The sequence below is a fragment of the Erythrolamprus reginae genome, chromosome 1, assembly GCF_031021105.1.
Source record: "Erythrolamprus reginae isolate rEryReg1 chromosome 1, rEryReg1.hap1, whole genome shotgun sequence".
In the NCBI taxonomy this organism is placed as follows: Eukaryota; Metazoa; Chordata; class Lepidosauria; order Squamata; family Dipsadidae; genus Erythrolamprus; species Erythrolamprus reginae.
Window position 1 is genome coordinate 417792908 of NC_091950.1, and position 18931 is coordinate 417811838.

At 44.3% G+C, this 18931-nt stretch overlaps 2 protein-coding genes across 3 annotated transcripts in view; one reads left to right on the forward strand and one right to left on the reverse strand.

The window, feature by feature from the left end:
* Window positions 1–1734: 1734 nt before the first annotated feature.
* On the reverse strand, window positions 1735–7676 carry PTRH2 (peptidyl-tRNA hydrolase 2). 2 transcript variants are annotated; one of them, XM_070735376.1, is made up of 2 exons: window positions 7568–7676; window positions 1735–3615 (listed from the first exon to the last, which is right to left on the reverse strand). In XM_070735376.1, the coding sequence occupies exon 2, from the start codon at window positions 3606–3608 to the stop codon at window positions 3090–3092; it is 519 nt and encodes a 172-aa protein (XP_070591477.1). In that variant the 5' UTR covers window positions 3609–3615; window positions 7568–7676; the 3' UTR covers window positions 1735–3089. The 2 variants fall into 2 exon arrangements, with proteins under 2 accessions (XP_070591477.1, XP_070591476.1); XM_070735375.1 differs by lacking the exon at window positions 7568–7676 and adding an exon at window positions 7269–7361.
* Window positions 7677–7686: 10 nt separating this feature from the next.
* Window positions 7687–18931, forward strand: part of VMP1 (vacuole membrane protein 1) — a 178930-nt gene continuing 167685 nt past the window's right edge. Inside the window, exon 1 of the mRNA XM_070735374.1 lies at window positions 7687–7887. The gene's annotated coding sequence lies outside the window, so the exon portion shown is untranslated. The remainder of the gene's footprint in view (window positions 7888–18931) is intronic.

Below are 18931 nucleotides of genomic sequence, written 5' to 3' on the forward strand. Positions count from 1 at the left end.
CACCCCCGCTAGTCTTCACCTGATCAAAATTCAGATGATTGGCAAACGACTCACATTTATGACGGTTGCAGTGTCCAGGGGTCGTGTGATCCCCTTTTGCGACCTTCTGACAAGCCAGGGCCAATGGGTAAACCACTTTCACTTACCAATGGGTTATAATTTACCAACTGCAGTGATTCACTTAACAGCCATGGCAAGAAGTCGTAAAATGGAACAACCCGCTTAACAACTGTTTCACTTAGTAACCAACGTTGGGCTCAATTGTGGCCATAAGTTGAGGACCACCTGTATAGTGGTACATCGTTAATTGGTTCCAGGAGGCGCGAAGCAATTTCCCCCCCTAAGGAATAATGTAGTGCAGTGATGGCAAACCTGTTTTGGTTCGTGTGCCAAAAGGAATGTGGGGGTTTCACGCATGTGCCCACACCCATAATTACTTGTGTCCCTGAACATGCGCATGTGACACCCTCCATTCCCGGCACACACATTTTTATTTTGTTTTCCCCAGGCTTCAGAGCCTTTCTAAGAGCCTGGGGTGGGCAAAAATGGCCTCCTCTCACCCGGAAGTTCTCTGGAGGCTGGAAACCACCCGTTTACCAACTTCCGGTTGGACTGGAAGTCTAGTTTTTTTGCTCTTCCCAGGCTTCAGGGCCTTTCCCCCTGCCCCCAAAACCCTCTGGAGGCCAAAAATGGCCCGTTTCCCAACTTGAAAATTAGCTAGACCTTGGGTGCCCACTGATATGGTTCCATGTGCCACTTGTGGCACACGTGCCATAGGCTTGCCATCACTTATGTCATGAATCATGTCAGCTGACAGCAACCAGCTCTAGATTGCAACCCAAACAAACGATGGGTACCAGGACCGAATTTTCCTGTCCAAGTGCTTTGAGTACCAAATTCCATGAGTCAAAGCAGTTGCGCACCAAGGTACCAACGTAATAACAAATGGCCAAGGATTGGAGGATGAATTCCTACAACAAATATTACATAGACTTCAGTGGCCACATCTCAGGATCTCCAAAGCTTTATGGCTTGAGGAAATATTTGACGTTCTTGAGATAATGTGACTGCAATTATCTGTCACGTGATGCAGCTGTTTCTAAATGTGATGCCTGATGTGAGGAATTAATAATAATAATAATTTAATAATAATAATTTATTAGATTTGTATGCTGCCCCTCTCCGAAGAACCATTTGTGTGGTTGCAGGCACTCACCCTCTTTTTAGACAGAAAAACAGATTTACCCCTAGAGTACAGGTAGCTCTCTTATAAGCATAATGGAGTCTGCCCATCACAATTGTAATTTGGTGTTGGTCTTAAATTGGGTGACCAACTCAAATTTTATGACCTATTTTGCAGTGGTTGTTGAGCACTGCGATTGTTAAATAAACTAACATTTCGCTAGGCCATCTGTGCCAAAAGACGAGTAAATGCTGGTTTTTGGCGAAACCACAGTAAAATGTGATCATTTAACTGGATTGCTGCAAATGGCAGTAAATGCAGGCAGGTTGCTAACCAACATGGCTGTGAGCACTTGTGACACACAAACTGCATTTGCGCACTTAAACTGCTCATTTTTTCCGAGGTGTGAAATTTTCATTACTATTAAATTGGTGGCTTAAGTGTGTTCCGCAAACAGCCTGTATTGTTAATTCATGATTTAATGTATTGCCCAAACCCAGAAATTAAGATTAAACTAGCAACCAGATTGTTAAGCCAATAAAAGGTAGCCCTTGACTTACAACAGTACATTTAGTGACAGTTCAAATTTGCAATGAGACTTATGACCGTTATTCAAACTTGCAACCATTGCAGCATCGCCACATTCATGTGATCAAAATTCAAACGCTTGGCAACTGACTCATATTTATGACGGTTGTCATGTCCAGGGGTCGTGCGATCCCTTTTGCCACCTTCTGGCAAGCAATAGGGAAGCCAGATTCCCTTAACAGCCAGATTACTAACTGCAGTGATTCACTTAACAACTGTGGCAAGAAAGGTCGTAAACTGGGGCAAAGTTCACTTTGCTCTCTCGCTTAGCAACAAAAAAATTAGATTTGATTGTGTTCGTTAATTTGAGGACTAGCTGTAGCAACCCCGATGCCTAATGATTGATTACATTTACCGTATTTTTCAGACTGTAAGACACACTTTTTGGTCTCCCAAAAAGGGGTGGAAATATCTCTGTCTTATAGACTGAAGCCCCGCCCACCCCCAGCCATTTTTGGGCCTTCACATGCCCCATTTTCATGCCTTTTTTCTGGCTTGTTTTTGAGGCTTTTTTCAGCCTGTTTTAGAAGATTTTTTTCAGGTCATTCCAATACTTTTTGGCCCATTTTTTTGGGGGGGGGGGGGGAGTTTGGGCTATTTCCCCATAAAAATAGACCAGAAAAAGGCTCACAATGTTCCAAAAAAAAAAAAAAGGCTCAAAAATGGGCCCAAAAGCCCCAAAATGGGCAGAAAAAGTCTAAAAGATGGCCAGAAAATAAAGCCTTGAAATTGAGCTAAAACAAGCCTCAAAAACCAACAGAAAAAAGGCTGGAAAAGAACTGAAAAAAGGCACCAAAATGGGGTGCACGGATGCCAAAAGTGTTTTGTTGTTTCCTCTTCAAAATTTCGGTGTGTCTTATAGTCCGAAAAATATGGTAAACCAACAGCTTTGCTGAGTGCTGCAGTTTTTCAACACCATCTTTAAAAGACACTTAAAAAGTTAATAGCAAAAGGATGGGTAGGTGTCCTTCCTGCCTGTGTATTTCATTTATTTGGAAACTTTTGTAGGGATGCCTTCCCTGTTCTTACTGGGCATTTTCTCCTCCGGAAATTCAGAGGAATTCAAAATCAGAGAAGAGTGTAAAAACTGTTTTTGTATTTGCACAAACACAAAGCTGTTTAACCAGTTGCAAGGAGGTGGAGCCTAGGCGAAGATATGTGGGACATCAGTGTGTGTGTGTGTGACAAAATCTGGGGTTGCATTTGATAATTAGTGTTTTAAGGAAGGGACTTGGGAGGGAAACGGCTCTTTCTCTGCTTTGTGTTTTATATTCACTCATCCGATTTCAGCTTCTTTACACGATAAACTGTGTAAAATTCAGTAGAGTTTCAGGTGACCAGAAACTGTATCTATGAGTTCAGCTGGTCCGGGCCCAATGCCCAAGACAGTCCGGGAGCCTGGAGCTATTTGTGTGCGGCCAGCATCTTGGATTAAGCTCACGGTCAAGCCGAGCACTTTGGCCTCGTTTAAGAGCTGAACCAGAGTCTCCTCGTCGGACGCCTTGAGGACCACTTTGGGCTGTCCACAATATTCCCACTGCTTTAGGAGTTCTGGATTTCGGTGGTGGACTTGTTTATAGGCCGAAACGGCGGCATGGGCGCATTGGGCTGCTACTTTGCCCTTGCCCATCTTCAGGTCATTCCGGACTATGATCACCATCTTGAATTCTCCGGATTCGCCCATTATATTGGCTTCGTTGCCCAGCTCGTTGGCAATCATAGTCACTCTGGATTTGGCTGGCCGGAAAAGCCGAGCTCGTATGCTCCAGCCTAAGCATATTCCACAGGTGACACCGGCAATTAAGCCAAAAAACCCAGGTCTAGCCAGGTAATCCATCACGCATCTGGAGAACAAGGAGAAAAGCAATGGTCCAAACATTAGGAATGTTTACATTTGGGTCTTCATGATCACAGGCCTATTTTGGGTTTGCAGATACCACCAGTTTTCGACTTACAGCCGTTCATTTAGTGAACGTTTGACATTACAACAGCACTGGGAAAAAGCTATTTACAGTGGTACCTCTACCTACGAACTCCTCTACTTACGAACTTTTCTAGATAAGAACCGGGTGGGGTTTTTTGCCTCTTCTCAAGAACCATTTTCCACTTACAAACCCGAGCCTGCGAAACTGTAACCAGAAAAGGCAGGGAGAAGCCTCTGTGGGGCCTCTCTAGGAATCTCCCGGGAGGAAACAGGGCTGGAAAAGGCGGGGGGAAGCCTCCATGGGGCCTCTCTAGGAATCACCTGGGAGGAAACAGGGCTGGAAAAGGCGGGGAGAAGCCTCCACAGGCCCTCTCTAGGAATCTCCTGGGAGGAAACAGGGCTGGGAAAGGTGCGGAGAAGACTCCATGGGGCCTCTCTAAGAATCACCTGGGAGGAAACAGGGCTGGGAAAGGCGCGGAGAAGCCTCCATGGGGCCTCTCTAGGAATCACCTGGGAGGAAACAGGGCTGGAAAAGGCGGGGAGAAGCCTCCATGGGGCCTCTCTAGGAATCTCCTGGGAGGAAACAGGGCTGGGAAAGATGCGGAGAAGCTTCCATGGGGCCTCTCTAGGAATCTCCTGGGAGGAAACAGGGCTGGAAAAGGCGCGGAGAAGCCACCATGGGGCCTCTCTAGGAATCTCCTGGGAGGAAACAGGGCCGGAAAAGGCGGGGAGAAGCCTCCATGAGGCCTCTCTAGGAATCTCCTGGGAGGAAACAGGGTCTCCACCCTCCCTGTGGTTTCCCCAATCGCACACATTACATTTGCTTTTACATTGATTCCTGTGGGGGAAATTGTTTCTTCTTACAAACTTTTCTACTTAAGAACCTGGTCACGGAACGAATTAAATTCGTAAGTAGAGGTATCACTGTACGAGCATTTTTCACATTTACGACTGTTTCAACATCACCGGGGTCAGGTGATCAAAATTCAGATTCCTGGCAACTGACTCATATTTATGATGGTTGCTGTGTCTTGAGGAAGATTAGATGACTTTTTACGATCTTCAGATAAACAATGTCAATGGAGAAGCCAGATTCTACTCAAAAACCATATTACAGTGTTCCCTCGATTTCCGCGTGGGATGCGTTCCGAGACAGCCCGCGAAAGTTGAATTTCCGTGAAGTAGATATGCAGAAGTAAATACACTATTTTTGGCTATGAACAGTATCCCAAGCCTTCCCTTAACACTTTAAACCCCTAAACTGCAATTTCTCATTCCCTTAGCAACCATTTAGATTATTACTCACCATGTTTATTTATTAAAGTTTCTTTAAAAAAGTATTTATTAAAGGTGGACGAAAGGTTGGCGATGACGTATGACATCATCGGGCGGGAAAAACCGTGGTATAGGGAAAAAACCCACAAAGTATTTTTTAATTAATATTTTTGAAAAACCGTGGTATAGCCGTTTCGCGAAGTTCAAACCCGCGAAAATTGAGGGACCACTGTACTAACTTTTAACAGATTTAACAAATTTGAAAGGGACCTTCTAGGTCATCTAGTCCAACCGCCCCACGAAGCAGGAGATCCTACGGCATTTCTGACTTAGCAACTGCTGTGATTCACTTAACCGTAGCAAGAAAGGTGGCAAAATGCAGTAAAATTCACTTACCTGTCTCACTTAGCAGACTGGTAAGTGAATGGGCTCAATTGTGGTTGTAAATTCAGGACTACGTGTTCATTCATTTTAAGAATACTAATAGAACATGCAGTGTTGATACACTTGTTTGGCTGTACAATCTTGAAAGTGCAGATGACAACATACTGGAATTCAGCATTAAATTACAGATGGTCACAAAATATACTGCTCAAAAAAATAAAGGGAACACTCAGATAACACATCCTAGATCTGAATAAATGAAATATTCTCATTGAATACTTGTTCTGTACAAAGTTGAATGTGCTGACAACATGTGAAATTTATTGTCAATCAGTGCTGCTTCCTAAGTGGACAGTTTGATTTCACAGAAGTTTGATTTACTTTGAGTTCCCTTTATTTTTTTTGAGCAGTATATTTAAAAATATTCTAAATTCCTTGAATGTCTTTGGTTAGAACATTTTATTAACGCTAGTAAAGCTTTGAAAAGTACTTAATTTTGAAGGGTCTCTGGTGTTTTCATTTCAACCCTGAACTAAAAACATTCTCCTTTATTTATACTGTATTTAATTCTAGATGACAGCGTGCAATTATACTATTATTATTATTATTTATTAGATTTGTATGGCGCCCCTCTCTGAAGACTTATTGTCCTCCATTTACAACTGTTCCTTTAATGACTACTTGAAGTTATAACAGCACTGAAAAAGGGACTGACAACTGGTCCTCACACTTAAGACTCCTGCAGCATTCCCATACTCATGCAATCAAAATTTGGATATTTGGCAACTGGCACATATTTATAATGGTTGTAGCCGCCCCGAGTTTGCGGAGAGGGGCGGCATATAAATCCAATGTAAATCTAATCTAATCTAATCTCTGGGTCACGTGATGGCCATTTATGACATTTCCGGCCAGATTCTGACAAGCAAAATCAATAGAAGAAGTCGGATCTGCTTAACTTACAATTCTTGGTTTAGAAAGCTTAGAACTACGTCGCCTTAAACACGACCTAAACATAGCCCATAAAATCATCCCGTCTTTCCTGTCAACGACTATTTCAGTTTCAACCACAATACACCAGCACACAACAGATACAAACTTAAAGTAAACTGCTCCAAACTGGATTGCAGGAAATACTACGAGTAGTTGATGCATGGAACTCACTACCAGACTCTGTAGAATCATCACCAAACCCCCAAAACTTTACCCTTAGACTCTCCACTGTTGACCTCTCCCGATTCCTAAGAGGTCAGTTTTAAATCCACAAGTTTTAAAGTTGCCAAGGTTGGAGGCCCCTGATATATAGAACATTATTGCTCAACCTTGGCCATTTGAAGGTGTGTGGACTTCAACTCCCAGAATTCCCCAGGCAGCAAAGCTTGTGGACTTCAATTCCCAGAATGCTGAGTCAACCTTAAGCTGATCAGGATCAAACTCCTGGAAGTGGGCAGAGTTAGCCTGCAATTCTGCATTCTAACTACTAGGACTTTAGACTGGGGTCTCCAACTATGGCTACTTTACGACTTGTGGACTTCAACTCCCAGAATTCCTCAGACAGCACATGTTAGTTGAGGAACTCTGGGAGTTGAAGTTCATAAGTCTTAAAGTTGCCAATGTTGGAGTCCTTTGATATATAGGGCATTATTGGCCAACCTGGCGGTTTGAAGGTTGGTGAACTTCAACTCCCAGAATTCCTCGGCCAGCTTTGCTGGCTGGGGAATTCTGGGAGTTGAAGTCTACTTACCTTCAAACGGCCCAAGTTGAGAAATAGTGATACAGGCCCCCGTGCTTGAGCAAGGGGGTATACTAGAAGACCTCCAAAGTCCCTTCCAAATCTATCATTATTATTATCATTATCATCATCATTATTATTATATGCAATTCTGCCCCCCCCTCACTCTTTTCCCGGCTCACCTGCGGCTCCTCGTCGCCCCTCCGCCCACGCCACGCTCCCTCTGACATCACAAACAGCGCCAGCCAATCGCGGCGCGGCGCGTGCCGAATCTGACCGCCCGACGGGGCGCGGGAGCGGCGGCTCGACCAATCGCCTTTCCCCTTCCCTCAGAGAGCGGCTGGCCGCTCGTGGCCAGACTCCGCCCCCTCCTCATCCCCAACCCCCCCACCTCCCCCGGCACCATTTCCCCTTCTTCAGGGGACCCACTTGAGCTGAGGTGGCCCTGATTAGGATGAAGGGGAGTTTTAAGACCTCTTACTTTTTTCTTTCCCCCTCCCTGGCTCGGTTGAAAATCCACCTCGGCTGACAAAAACCCGGAAGCGCGGCCCGGCTTCCGGCTAACGAGGCCGGAAGTGACGCCCGCACCGCCTCTCGCTGGATGGGGCGGGGCTAAGCCTCCAAACCTTTCCCTCACTTCCGGATTGGCCCTGGTCCAGGAGGCTGAGCCGGAGGAGGAGCCGCTTGCGGCCGCCGGGGTAGCAGCCGGAGCAACAGCAGCAGCAGCAGCAGCAGAAACGGTGGCGAAGAGGTCGGACGCAGCTGAGGCAACCCCGCGCGTATGACCGTCCCTGAGCTGACGTAAGTAGCGGCCGGGGCCTGCAAGGGAGACCGGGCCCGGCTACGGGTCCCCAGGAGGGTCAAAAAAGCGTGAACGAGCTTCGAAGAGTAGAACGAGCCGGCCGTCAAACGGTCCCCGCTTTCGTCCGGGGAGACCTCGTTCTCCTTCCCCCGCAAGGATCCACAATGCCTGCGAGGAGCCGAAGCCCCTTCCACGTGGCTCTCCCAGGAGCCGGCCAAGCTGCCTGTCCCCCCCTCACTGTCCAATGTCTCTCTGCCATTCCCCCCTCCTTGGCTCGCCCCCCGCCCCAAATTGCCGATGGGTTGCGATTCAGAATCCGAATCTAGTTGAAAGGGACCTTGGAGGTCGTGTAGTCCGACCCTCGGCTCAAGCACGAGAGCCTGTACCGGCGTTTCTCAGTTTTGGCCGTTTGAAGGTGGGTGGACTTCAATTCCCCAGCTAGCATGTGCTGTCTGAAGAATTCTGGGAGTTGAAGTCCATAAGTAGTCAAGGTTTGAGCCCCCCAATCTAGGGGTTAGAATGCAGAATTGCAGGCTAACTCTGTCCACTGCTAGGAGTTCGATCCTGACCAACTAAAGGTTGACTCAGAATTCTGGAAATTGAAGTCTGCAAGCTTTGTTGGCTAGGGAATTCCAGGAGTTGAAGTCCACCCACCTTCAAGTTAGAATAGGTAGATAGAATTCTTTATTGGCCAAGTTTGATTGGGCCCTCATGCCTATGCTCCCAGGGTACATAAAATAAATGATACATTTGTCAAGAATTGGCCAAGGTTGAGAAATATTGCCCTATATGTCAGGGACCTCCAACCTTGGCAACTTTAAGACTTGTGGACTTTAACTCCCAGGGTGTCTTAAAAAAACAGTGATGGAGAGTGATAGCCGCAACTTCGGGAGGCAAACCGTTCCTTGTTTTGTGTGGGTTTGTTTCTTGAGAGACAAAATCGAGGTGTTAAAGCATAGCATTTAGACTTATATACCATTTCACATTGCTTTACAGCCCTCTCTAAGCAGTTTACAGAGAGTAATTATTATTATTATTTATTAGATTTGTATGCTGCCCTTCTCCAAAAACCCAGGGCATCTTGTCTCCCAACAATCTGCATCATTTTACTGACTTTGGAAGGATGGAAGGCTGAGTCAAGACTGAATATTTCATTCAGATCTAGGATGTGTTATTTGAGTGTTACCTTTATTTTTTTGAGCAGTATATTTAGACTTATATACCGCTTCACAGTGCTATACAGCCTCTCTAAGCAGTTTACAGAGAGTCAGCCTATTGCCCCCAATAATTTGGGTCCTCATTTAACAACCTCAGAGGATGGAAGGCTGAGTCAACCTTGAGACTACTGAGATTCGACTTGCCAAAGTGCTGGCAGCCGGTGATCAGCAGAAGTAGCTTGCAGTATTGCACTCTAACGCCTGCACCACCGAGGCTCTTAAAGACCCTCTGAGTTTGTTATGGAGCTCAAACATGGACAGGACGAGAGCAACAGCAGGGAAATGAGGGTATGGGGGGTTTTCTATGTCCCCATGAGACAGGCAGAACTAGGAATGAGCGCCTTCCTGGGCTGGTGTAAAGAGAAGCAGATCCAGTTGAAAAGGAAAATCTGTGAAGATCCCCTGTGATCAAGGCCAAAGAGCTGCCCCCCACATTGGTAGGGATAATGATAGAAAGCAAACCCTTCCATCCATCACCCATTCAAGTCAGAGCTGAAGAAGCTTCTTGGATGAGAAGCGAAACATCTTCAAAAAAAATCCCAGCGGCCGATAAGGTCCCACAAAGTTGGCCTTCTCCGGGTCCCGTCGACCGAACAATGTCGTTTGGCGGGCCCCAAGGGAAGAGCCTACTCTGTGGCGGCCCCAGCCCTCTGGAACCAACTCCCCCCCGGAGATTAGAACAGCCCCCACCCTCCTTGTCTTTTGCAAGTTACTCAAGACCCACCTATATTACCAGGCATGGGGGAACTAAGACATCTCCCCCAGGCTCTCTTATATTTTATGTTTGGTATGTATGTGTTGTATGATTTATTTAACAGTTGGGTTTTTTTATTTAATTCTTATTATTAGATTTGTTCCATTGTCTATACTGTTTTTATTGTTGTTGTGAGCCGCCCCGAGTCTTCGGAGAGGGGCGGCATACAAATCTAATCAATAATAATAATAATAATAATAATAATAATAATAAAATAAAAACCAAGAAAGTCCAGTTGCCTTTTGAAAGGGGAAAAAAAGCACTTTTGGGTTCACTCAGAATTGGATGACCAAGAATCTCAATAGACTTATTGGGAAACGCAGGGGGGTGGGGAGCAGTGAATTTGAATTTTTAGATGGTGGATTGTGTGATGGTTTTTTTAAAAAAATCTTAGCATGCATTTATCTCTCTTGTGAATCTTGTTAGTTCAAAACTGAATTGTCAAGGTTCCATCCAAATTTAAATCAAACTCCTCCAAGTCAAGGTATTCCTCAAAGTTCTAATTTATTTCCGGAGCATCTACACTGGGGAACCCCCCAAAGTTGTCATGTTGCCCACTCAGTTGGGCCGGCGTGGCAACTCCTCCTTCTGCTTCCACCCAGGTGGTGGGCATAGGATGGCCTTGAACCCCTCGAGAGAATGCTTTGTGGCTGCACCTGTTCCCTTATGAAAATCACCCCTCCTAAGTTCCCATACACATCAGGCCTTCTACAGATAGTGTGTCAAGCCGTTGATTTATCACCAACTTCTGCACCCGACTTGACACGATGGTTCTGTGACCACATTCTTGCAGTACCAAGATGTGAGGATTCTGACCTTGTATTTAATTCTCCAGCCCTATGCTTCAGTCTCAATTAAAGCTCCTGGTTTTCCCCAATTTACAAATAGGTCACATTTTATTTGTTTCCCTAGTTCAGTGTCCGCAATGCCTAGGAAATGGGTTTCTGAGGAAGTTGGGCAGTTCTGTTGTTACCTCGAAGTTCGACTACTGTAATGCTCTCTACATGGGGCTACCTTTGAAAAGTGTTCGGAAACTTCAGATCGTGCAGAATGCAGCTGCGAGAGCAGTCATGGGCTTCCCCAAATATGCCCATGTTACACCAACACTCCACAGTCTGCATTGGTTGCCGATCAATTTCCGGTCACAATTCAAAGTGTTGGTTATGACCTATAAAGCCCTTCATAGCATCGGACCAGAATATCTCCTGGACCGCCTTCTGCCGCACGAATCCCAGCAACCGGTTAGGTCCCACAGAGTTGGCCTTCTCCGGGTCCCATCGATGAAATAATGTCGTTTGGTGGGACCCAGGAGAAGAGCCTTCTCTGTGGCGGCCCCGGCCCTCTGGAACCAGCTCCCCCTGGAGATCAGAACTGCCCCCACCCTCGTTGCCTTTCGTAAAGTTCTTAAGACCCATCTCTGCCATCAGGTATGGGGGAAGTGAGACATCTCCCCCGGGCCTATACAGTTTATACATGGTATGTTTGTGTGTATGCTTGCTTTTAATAATGGGTTTTTTAGTGTTTTTTAAATGATTAGATTTGTTCTTACATTGTCTTTGTTATTGTTGTGAGCCGCCCCGAGTCTACAGAGAGGGGCGGCATACAAATCTAATAAATAATAATAATAATTTTTCCCTAACAACTGAAGGGTTCGTTCAGATAGAGCAGTGTTTCCCAACCTTGGCAACTTGAAGATATTTGGACTTCAACTCCCAGAATTCCCCAGCCAGTGAATGCTGGCTGGGGAATTCTGGGACTTGAAGTCCAAATATCTTCAAGTTGCCAAGGTTGGGAAACACTGAGATAGAGTGTTTCTTCTTTTCAGGATCTTCACACCAAATAATTTTCTTCCCTTTTCTGTGCTCCCTCTAGTGTCTATGTTTAGCAGCAATTGAGCCCAATCGATATTTCGCAACTCTGCTTTCCAAGAAAGCTATCTTCTTAAAAATGAGTGAGATGGCAAGTTTGGGATCAGTTTGTATCCAAAGCACGTGTGACAGATGACGGCTAAAACTGGAATTTCAGAAGTTGCCTAATCATTTGTGATGGGCAAGATTTGACAGTGCACTTCGTAGTGGTGGATATTTCTACTCCTCTCTCTGTATTAACAGTTTTAGAATTCCGTAGGATCATAATATCTCCGGGACCGCCTTCTGCCGCACGAATCCCAGTGACCGATTAGGTCCCACAGAGTTGGCCTTCTCTGGGTCCCTTCGATGAAACAATATCATCTGGTGGGACCCAGGGGAAGAGCCTTCTCTGTGGCGGCCCCGACCCTCTGGAATCAACTCTCCCCCGGAGATCAGGACTGCCCCCACTCTCCTTGCCTTTCGCAAACTTCTTAAAACCCATCTCTGCCGTCAGGCATGATTCCCGCAGGCTGTTCCGTTTTATGCATGGTTTGTCTGGGATGTATGATTGTTTTTATATTAAGGGTTTTAAACTGTTTTAAATCATTGGATTTGTACTGTGTTTTATTGTTTTGAGCTGCTCCGAGTTTCTGGAGCGGGGCGGCATACAAATCTAATAAATAATAATAATTGTAAAACTCGCTTGTGGGACTTTGGGTGAAGGGGTCGAAAGAACTAAGAAGCATAGTTTGAAAACTTGAGATTGTGTTCTTATTTTTGAACCATAGTAAATCACACTAAATCCTTCTGCTTTGTAGTATGAAGCATATGCTGGACGTTTATGGAATTTTAAAAACTTAATTGCTCCCTGGTGTTCAAAGTCTCGTTCCAAGTTGTCAGACGTTCTGTGTGCATTATGTATTTTCATGTGAAACAAAGTTCACCCGTTACTTCTTTCCGAGCTCGATTGTTATTTATTGAGGTCTTTCCTTTTTTTTAAAAAAAAAATCTACTTAAAGAATTTCAAATTTGATTGCTGCATAGTTGTGCGGGAGGTAAACTAAGATTTAGCTCAGCCGTTGTACTGGATGTAGATAAACCTGCTTGCTGATTCATACATTGTGCTAAGGAACAAGATAATTTTTATGGATTAAGACCAAAGGTGGCTTAGCAGAAGAATATCAGAATTGAAACAGAGCTAGGAAGGACCTTATAGGTCTTCTAATCCAACCTCTTGCTCAAGTAGGAGATCCTATACCATTTCCCACAGAGTTGGCCTTCTCCGGGTCCCTCGACTAAACAATGTCATCTGGCGGGCCCCAGGGGAAGAGCCTTCTCTGTAGTGGCCCTGGCCCTCTGGAATCAACTCCCCCCAGAGATTAGAACTGCCCCCACCCTCCTTGTCTGGCTTCCCTATTGACTTTGCTTGTCCAAACATTGAAAAATGACCCCCCCAAGACACTGCAACCATCAAGAATACATGCCGGTTGCCAAGCGTCTGAATTTTAATTAAGTGACCAAGCAGAGGCTGCATTGGTAGTAAGCTTGGGAAACAGTCATAAGTCATTGTTTTCAGTGCTGTTGTAACTTTGAACAGTCACAGAATAAAATGGAATAGAATAGAATAGAATTCTTTATTTACACACACAAGGAATTTGTCATTGATGCATATGCTTTCAGTGTACATAAAAGAAAAAATAAGTTTGTCAAGAATCATGAGGGACAACACAATGATTGTCATAGGGTACAAATAAGCAATCAGGAAACTAAATCATAAGGATACAAGCTACAGTCATACAGTCATAAGTAGGAGAAGATGGATGATAGGAACAATGAGTAGACTAATATTAATAATAAGGCAGTCTGACAGTGTTGAGGGAATTACAGTAGTCCCTCGCCTATCGCTGGTGTTACATTCCAGACCTGGCCGCGATAGGTGAAATCCGCGATGGGGAATTTATCGACTGATAGTACTTATTTAAGTATTTATATTGTAATTGTTTGGTAAGTTTTCATTGTTTTAAGTGTTTATAAACCCTTCCCACACAGTATTTATTTTAGATACAGTATTTAAATACAGTATTTACAATTTTAGATATTTTTTTTTTAAAAAACCTGCCGATCGAGTTCGGCGGGCTGTTTAAATCTGCTGATCAACTTCCGCAGAAACCCGCGATGAAGTGAAGCCGCAGTAGGTGAAGCGCGGTATAGCGAGGGACTACTGTATTTGTTTAGCAGAGTGAGGGCATGTTGTTCGCCACCCCGAATCTACGGAGAGGAGCGATAAATAAATAAATAAATTTGGGGGGGGGGATCTAGTTGTCTTGGTGTGCAGTGCTCTCTTTATCGCCAGGCATGGGGGAGTTAAGATATTCCTTCCCCTAGGCCATTACAAGTTATGCATGGTATGTTTGTGTGTATGTTTGGTTTTTATAAGGGTTTTTAGTTGTTTTATTAATTGGATTGTACATGCTGTTTTTATCGTTGTTAGCCGCTCCGAGTCTGCGGAGAGGGGCAGCATACAAATCCAATAAACAACAACAATAATAATAATAATATAATAATAATATTGTGTTGTTTTGGGGGTAGGGGTTGAAACAATTTATGTCCAGGATATGAGGGGTCAGTAAATATTTTCACGGCCCTCCATTTGACTCGTGCAGTATACAGGTCCTCAATGGAAGGCAGGTTGGCAGTAACTGACTTTCAACAGTAAACTAACTATTGTAAGTCAAGGTCTACCTATAAAAGACCTATGCTCCATGTCCAGAACCAGAAATAATGTGAACTCAATTGTAATGTGCCTATCTTCATTTATAGCTTAGTGTTACTTATTAATCCACTGGTAGTTATTTGTTAAACCGTGTCCTTTTCAGGCCACTGAACAGTTTCAGGCAAATATCCATGCTTCTGGCCAATGCACCATTGATACGATTTTTTTCATCATGCACTGTTGTTGTTTTTGCTGTCATGGGAACTTTTAGCATTAAAAGTGCTTAAATGTGCAAGGTGATGTTACTAATGTTCTTAAAAGTATCCAGCAATGATTCTGATAATGGTGATGTGCTTGGGAATCACCTAATGTCAGGAGCAAAAGACCAGGCTCACAAGTGAAGGGTTCAAATTAATTGATTTATTACCAAAAGCCTTTGCGCTGGCATCTTTTCACACAAAGTGTTAATACCTCTTTACAAGGCCTTGGTAAGGCCATACTTGGAATACTGCATTCACTTTTGGTCGCCACCTGGCAAAAAGGATGTTGAGACTCTTAAAAAAGTGCAGAGAAGAGCGACAAATATGATTAGGGGATTAGAGGCTAAAACATATGAAGAACAGTTGCAAGAACTGAGCATGGTTAGTTTAATGAAAAGAAGGACCAGGAATGACATGATAGCAGTGATTATCTATCTACCTACCTATCTATCTAGCCATCCATCTATCTATCATCTATCTATCTATTATCTATCTATCATCTATCTAGCCATCCATCTATCCACCCATCAATCATCTGTCTATCTATCTATCTATCTATCTATCTATCTATCTATCTATCTATCTATCTATCTATCTATCTATCTATCGGACTTATGTGCCACCCCTCTCCATGGACTCCGGGCGGCTTACAACATTTTGATTAAAAGCTACAATATATAAAACATTCCTAAGCCAATTAATAGAATAATTAATTTAAAAATTATCTTTAAAACTAAACATTTGAAATCAAAGAATCACATACATACTATTTTGTTTTTTTCTGGAAGAAAATAATACATCTATTTATTGAGACGTATGCTACAATAAATATTGAAATAGAATAGAATAGTATTTTTTATTTGGCCTAGTGTGATTAAATACACAAGAAAATTGTCTCGGGGCAGAAGCTCACTCTCTTTCTTTTTTTTTAATTACATTTTTTAAATTGATTTTTTAAAATATGAACACACACACAACATGAAACAGGTGCTCTGTGAGTAGTGCCACATCACCAGACAAGCATTCACACCCCACCACCAAATCGGGGTGTTTCTTCTATATACGGTACCATTTTAACTCAAAAGCTAAATATCTGTTTACATATTATAAAGTGATTCCAATTTATTCCCTGTAGCTTGGTCTAGGATTCTACTCGCCATATATCGTCTTACCTTGTCCCACCGTCCCATCAGTTGTCACAAAGCAGTGAGTCACATACATACTATCACACCGAATACATTCATTGGGCAAAGGCGAACAAGGGGACACAATCTGAAGTTAGTTGGGGGAAAGATCAAAAGCAACATGACAAAATATTATTTTACTGAAAGAGTAGTAGATCCTTGGAACAAACTTCCAGCAGACGTGGTAGATAAATCCACAGTAACTGAATTTAAACATGCCTGGGATAAACATATATCCATCCTAAGATAAAATACAGAAAATAGTATAAGGGCAGACTAGATGGACCATAAGGTCTTTTTCTGCCGTCAGACATCTATGTTTCTATGTTTCTAAAGGCTGGGGTCTAATGACCTCAAGCCTGGCGACATAAATGTGTTTTCAAATTCTTACAGACGGCAAGGAGCGTGGGGGACGTGTGAATCTCTGGGGGGAACTGATTCCAGAGGGTCGGGGCTCCCGACCTTGTCTGGCTGATGGGACCCTGAAGAACCACCAACTCTGCAACCTAACCCAATGCTGGGATTCGTGCGGCAGAAGGCAGTCTCGGAGATAATCTGGTCCTATGCCATGTAGGGCTTTATAGGTCATAACCAACACCTTGAATTGTGACCATAAAACCAATCGGCAGCCAATGCAGTCTGCAGAGTGATGGTGAGATATGGGCATATTTTGGAAGGCCCAAAACCGCTCGCGCGACTGCATTTTAGATGATTTGAAGTTTCCGAACACTCTTCAAAGGTAGCCCCATGTAAAGAACTATGTTCCAATACCTCAGGGGTTGCCACAAAGAAGAGGGAGTCAACCTATTCTCAAAAGCACCTGAGGGTAGAACAAGAAGCAATGGGTGGAAACTAAAGGAGAAATTCACATAATGCCTAAAGACTAGGCCCAACACGGAGAGGGGCGGCATACAAATCAAATGAATGAATGAATGAATGAATTAATTAATTAATTAATAACAATCCCCAAAACACGCCTCGCCCGCCACAAATTCTCCATCCTGAACCACCCAAACATCCACACAACAGACCAAGTAATGCTGTCTGACAGCTCACTGATGGTGACTCTTTAGTGCATTGTTAAGTGCAATTATAGCTCTGGGATAAAAACTATTCAGAAAAAACGTGTGATCCCAGTTTTAATTGTTCCGTATCTTCTTCCAGAAAGCCGCCCCGAGTTTGCGGAGAGGGGCGGCATATAAATCCAATAAATCTAATCTAATCTAACAGTCCATAAATTATTCCGCCACGTGCCATCTAGATAGGTGAGATCACAACTCATTATTCCTAGCAAAACAGATGGAAAGGCTAAAACATCCAACAGCCAATGTCACAAATAAGTAATAAAAATTCTGGCTGAGAATGATACTGTTTGTAGTTCACCTCTCAAGGGCATTGTGATAAGAAATAATTTAAACGTACTTCAAAGTGGGTCCATAAGGCACTCTCATTCATTCCACAAGGGATATGAAATGTTCCCTGACTACTCAATTTCTGAGCATTGCATTAGCCTCCTTTTTGAGGTTTATTTACATTTGGCTTTCCTTTAATAATAGAATCCTAAACCAAAAGTAGGTACAAATAGTCCTTGAGTGATTATCATAGTGGAAGCTACCCTTCACAGTCATAAAAGGTCACTCATGTCTGACTGGATTTTATGATGTATTTCTCTCTGTGTGTGTGTGTGCTGGTTGTAAATGTGAATTTGGTCATTGTTAAGTGAACCCATTGTTCACTATGGCGAAGTTTCGCTGAAAACTGGAGATAAGTTCTATGGCACAGCTGTAAATGCCATATTTCCGAGTGCCTGGAGTGTGAGAACGTGAAAATTTCAAATCCTGGTCGCAAGTCTGCTTTTTCGGGTAGGTTGTAACTTCAAGCGGCTGTGAATCGTTTGTAAGTCAAGCACTACTTGTATTAAAATGATTTGAAGAGGCTAAGACTGAGGTCTTCAAACTTGGCAGCTTTAAGACTTGTGGACTTCAATTCTACGGAGAGGGGCGGCATACAAATTTAATAAATAAAATAAATAAATTCCCAAACTGCTGGCAGCCAACAGGCAGCAGAAGTAGACTGCCGTATTGCACTCTTAGCACTGTGCCAACAAGGCTGGGTGGTCTAGGTAGGTAGATCTGTTAGGTAGGTAGATTTAATAGCTGCATAGATTTGTGCAGACAGATATCTGGCAGGTAGATATCTGGTAGATACGATGGTTGATAGGTAGGTAGAGAGGGAGGGAGGTAGGGAGAAGGAGAGAGAGAGAGAGAGATACAGATAGATAGGTAAGTAGGTAGATAGATAGATAGATAGATAGATAGATAGATAGATAGATAGATAGATAGATAGACAGACAGACAGACAGACAGACAGACAGACAGATGATAGATGGATGGACGGACGGACGGACAGGGAGATAGATAGACAGATGATAGATAGATACCGTAAGTAGATAGATGATAGATTGATAGATAGATTGATAGATCTGTCCCCAACGTATGACGTTTCATTGTTATGATGACCCGGGGACAGCTTCGAAGCCACCGCTGCCACCGCCGCCTCCATTCGGGCGAAGGGATCTCCGCAGTGGGGGGCGGCTTCGGAGACCCCCTCGCCCGAAAGGAGGCGACGAAGGCTTCAAGGGACCAACAGCCGGTCCTTCTCGGTGCTGCGTTGCTGCAGCCTCCAAGGCTGCCGCCGCCTCCGTTCGGGCAAGGGGATCTCCGCAGTGGGCGGCCTCGAAGACACTGCCGCCACCCACCGCGGAGATCCCTTCGCCTGAATGGTGGCGGCGGCAGCTTCAAGGGACCAACAGTCGGTCCTTTTCGGCGCTGCATTGCCGCCTCCGTTCGGGCAAGGGGATCTCCGCGGTGGGCGGCCTCGGAGGCTGCAGCAATGCAGCGCCGAGAAGGACCGGCTGTTGGTCCCTTAAAGCCGCCGCCGCCTCCATTCATGCACAAATCCCAGCGACCAGTTAGGTCCCACAGAGTGGGTCTTCTCCAGGTCCTGTCAACTAAACAATGCTGCTTGGCGGGACCCAGGGGAAGAGCCTTCTCTGTGGCAGCCCT

What these genes read in the sequence shown, in the direction of transcription:
- PTRH2 (XM_070735376.1), bottom strand. Translation starts at nt 3,608, where the DNA reads ATGGATTACCTGGCTAGACCTGGGTTTTTTGGCTTAATTGCCGGTGTC.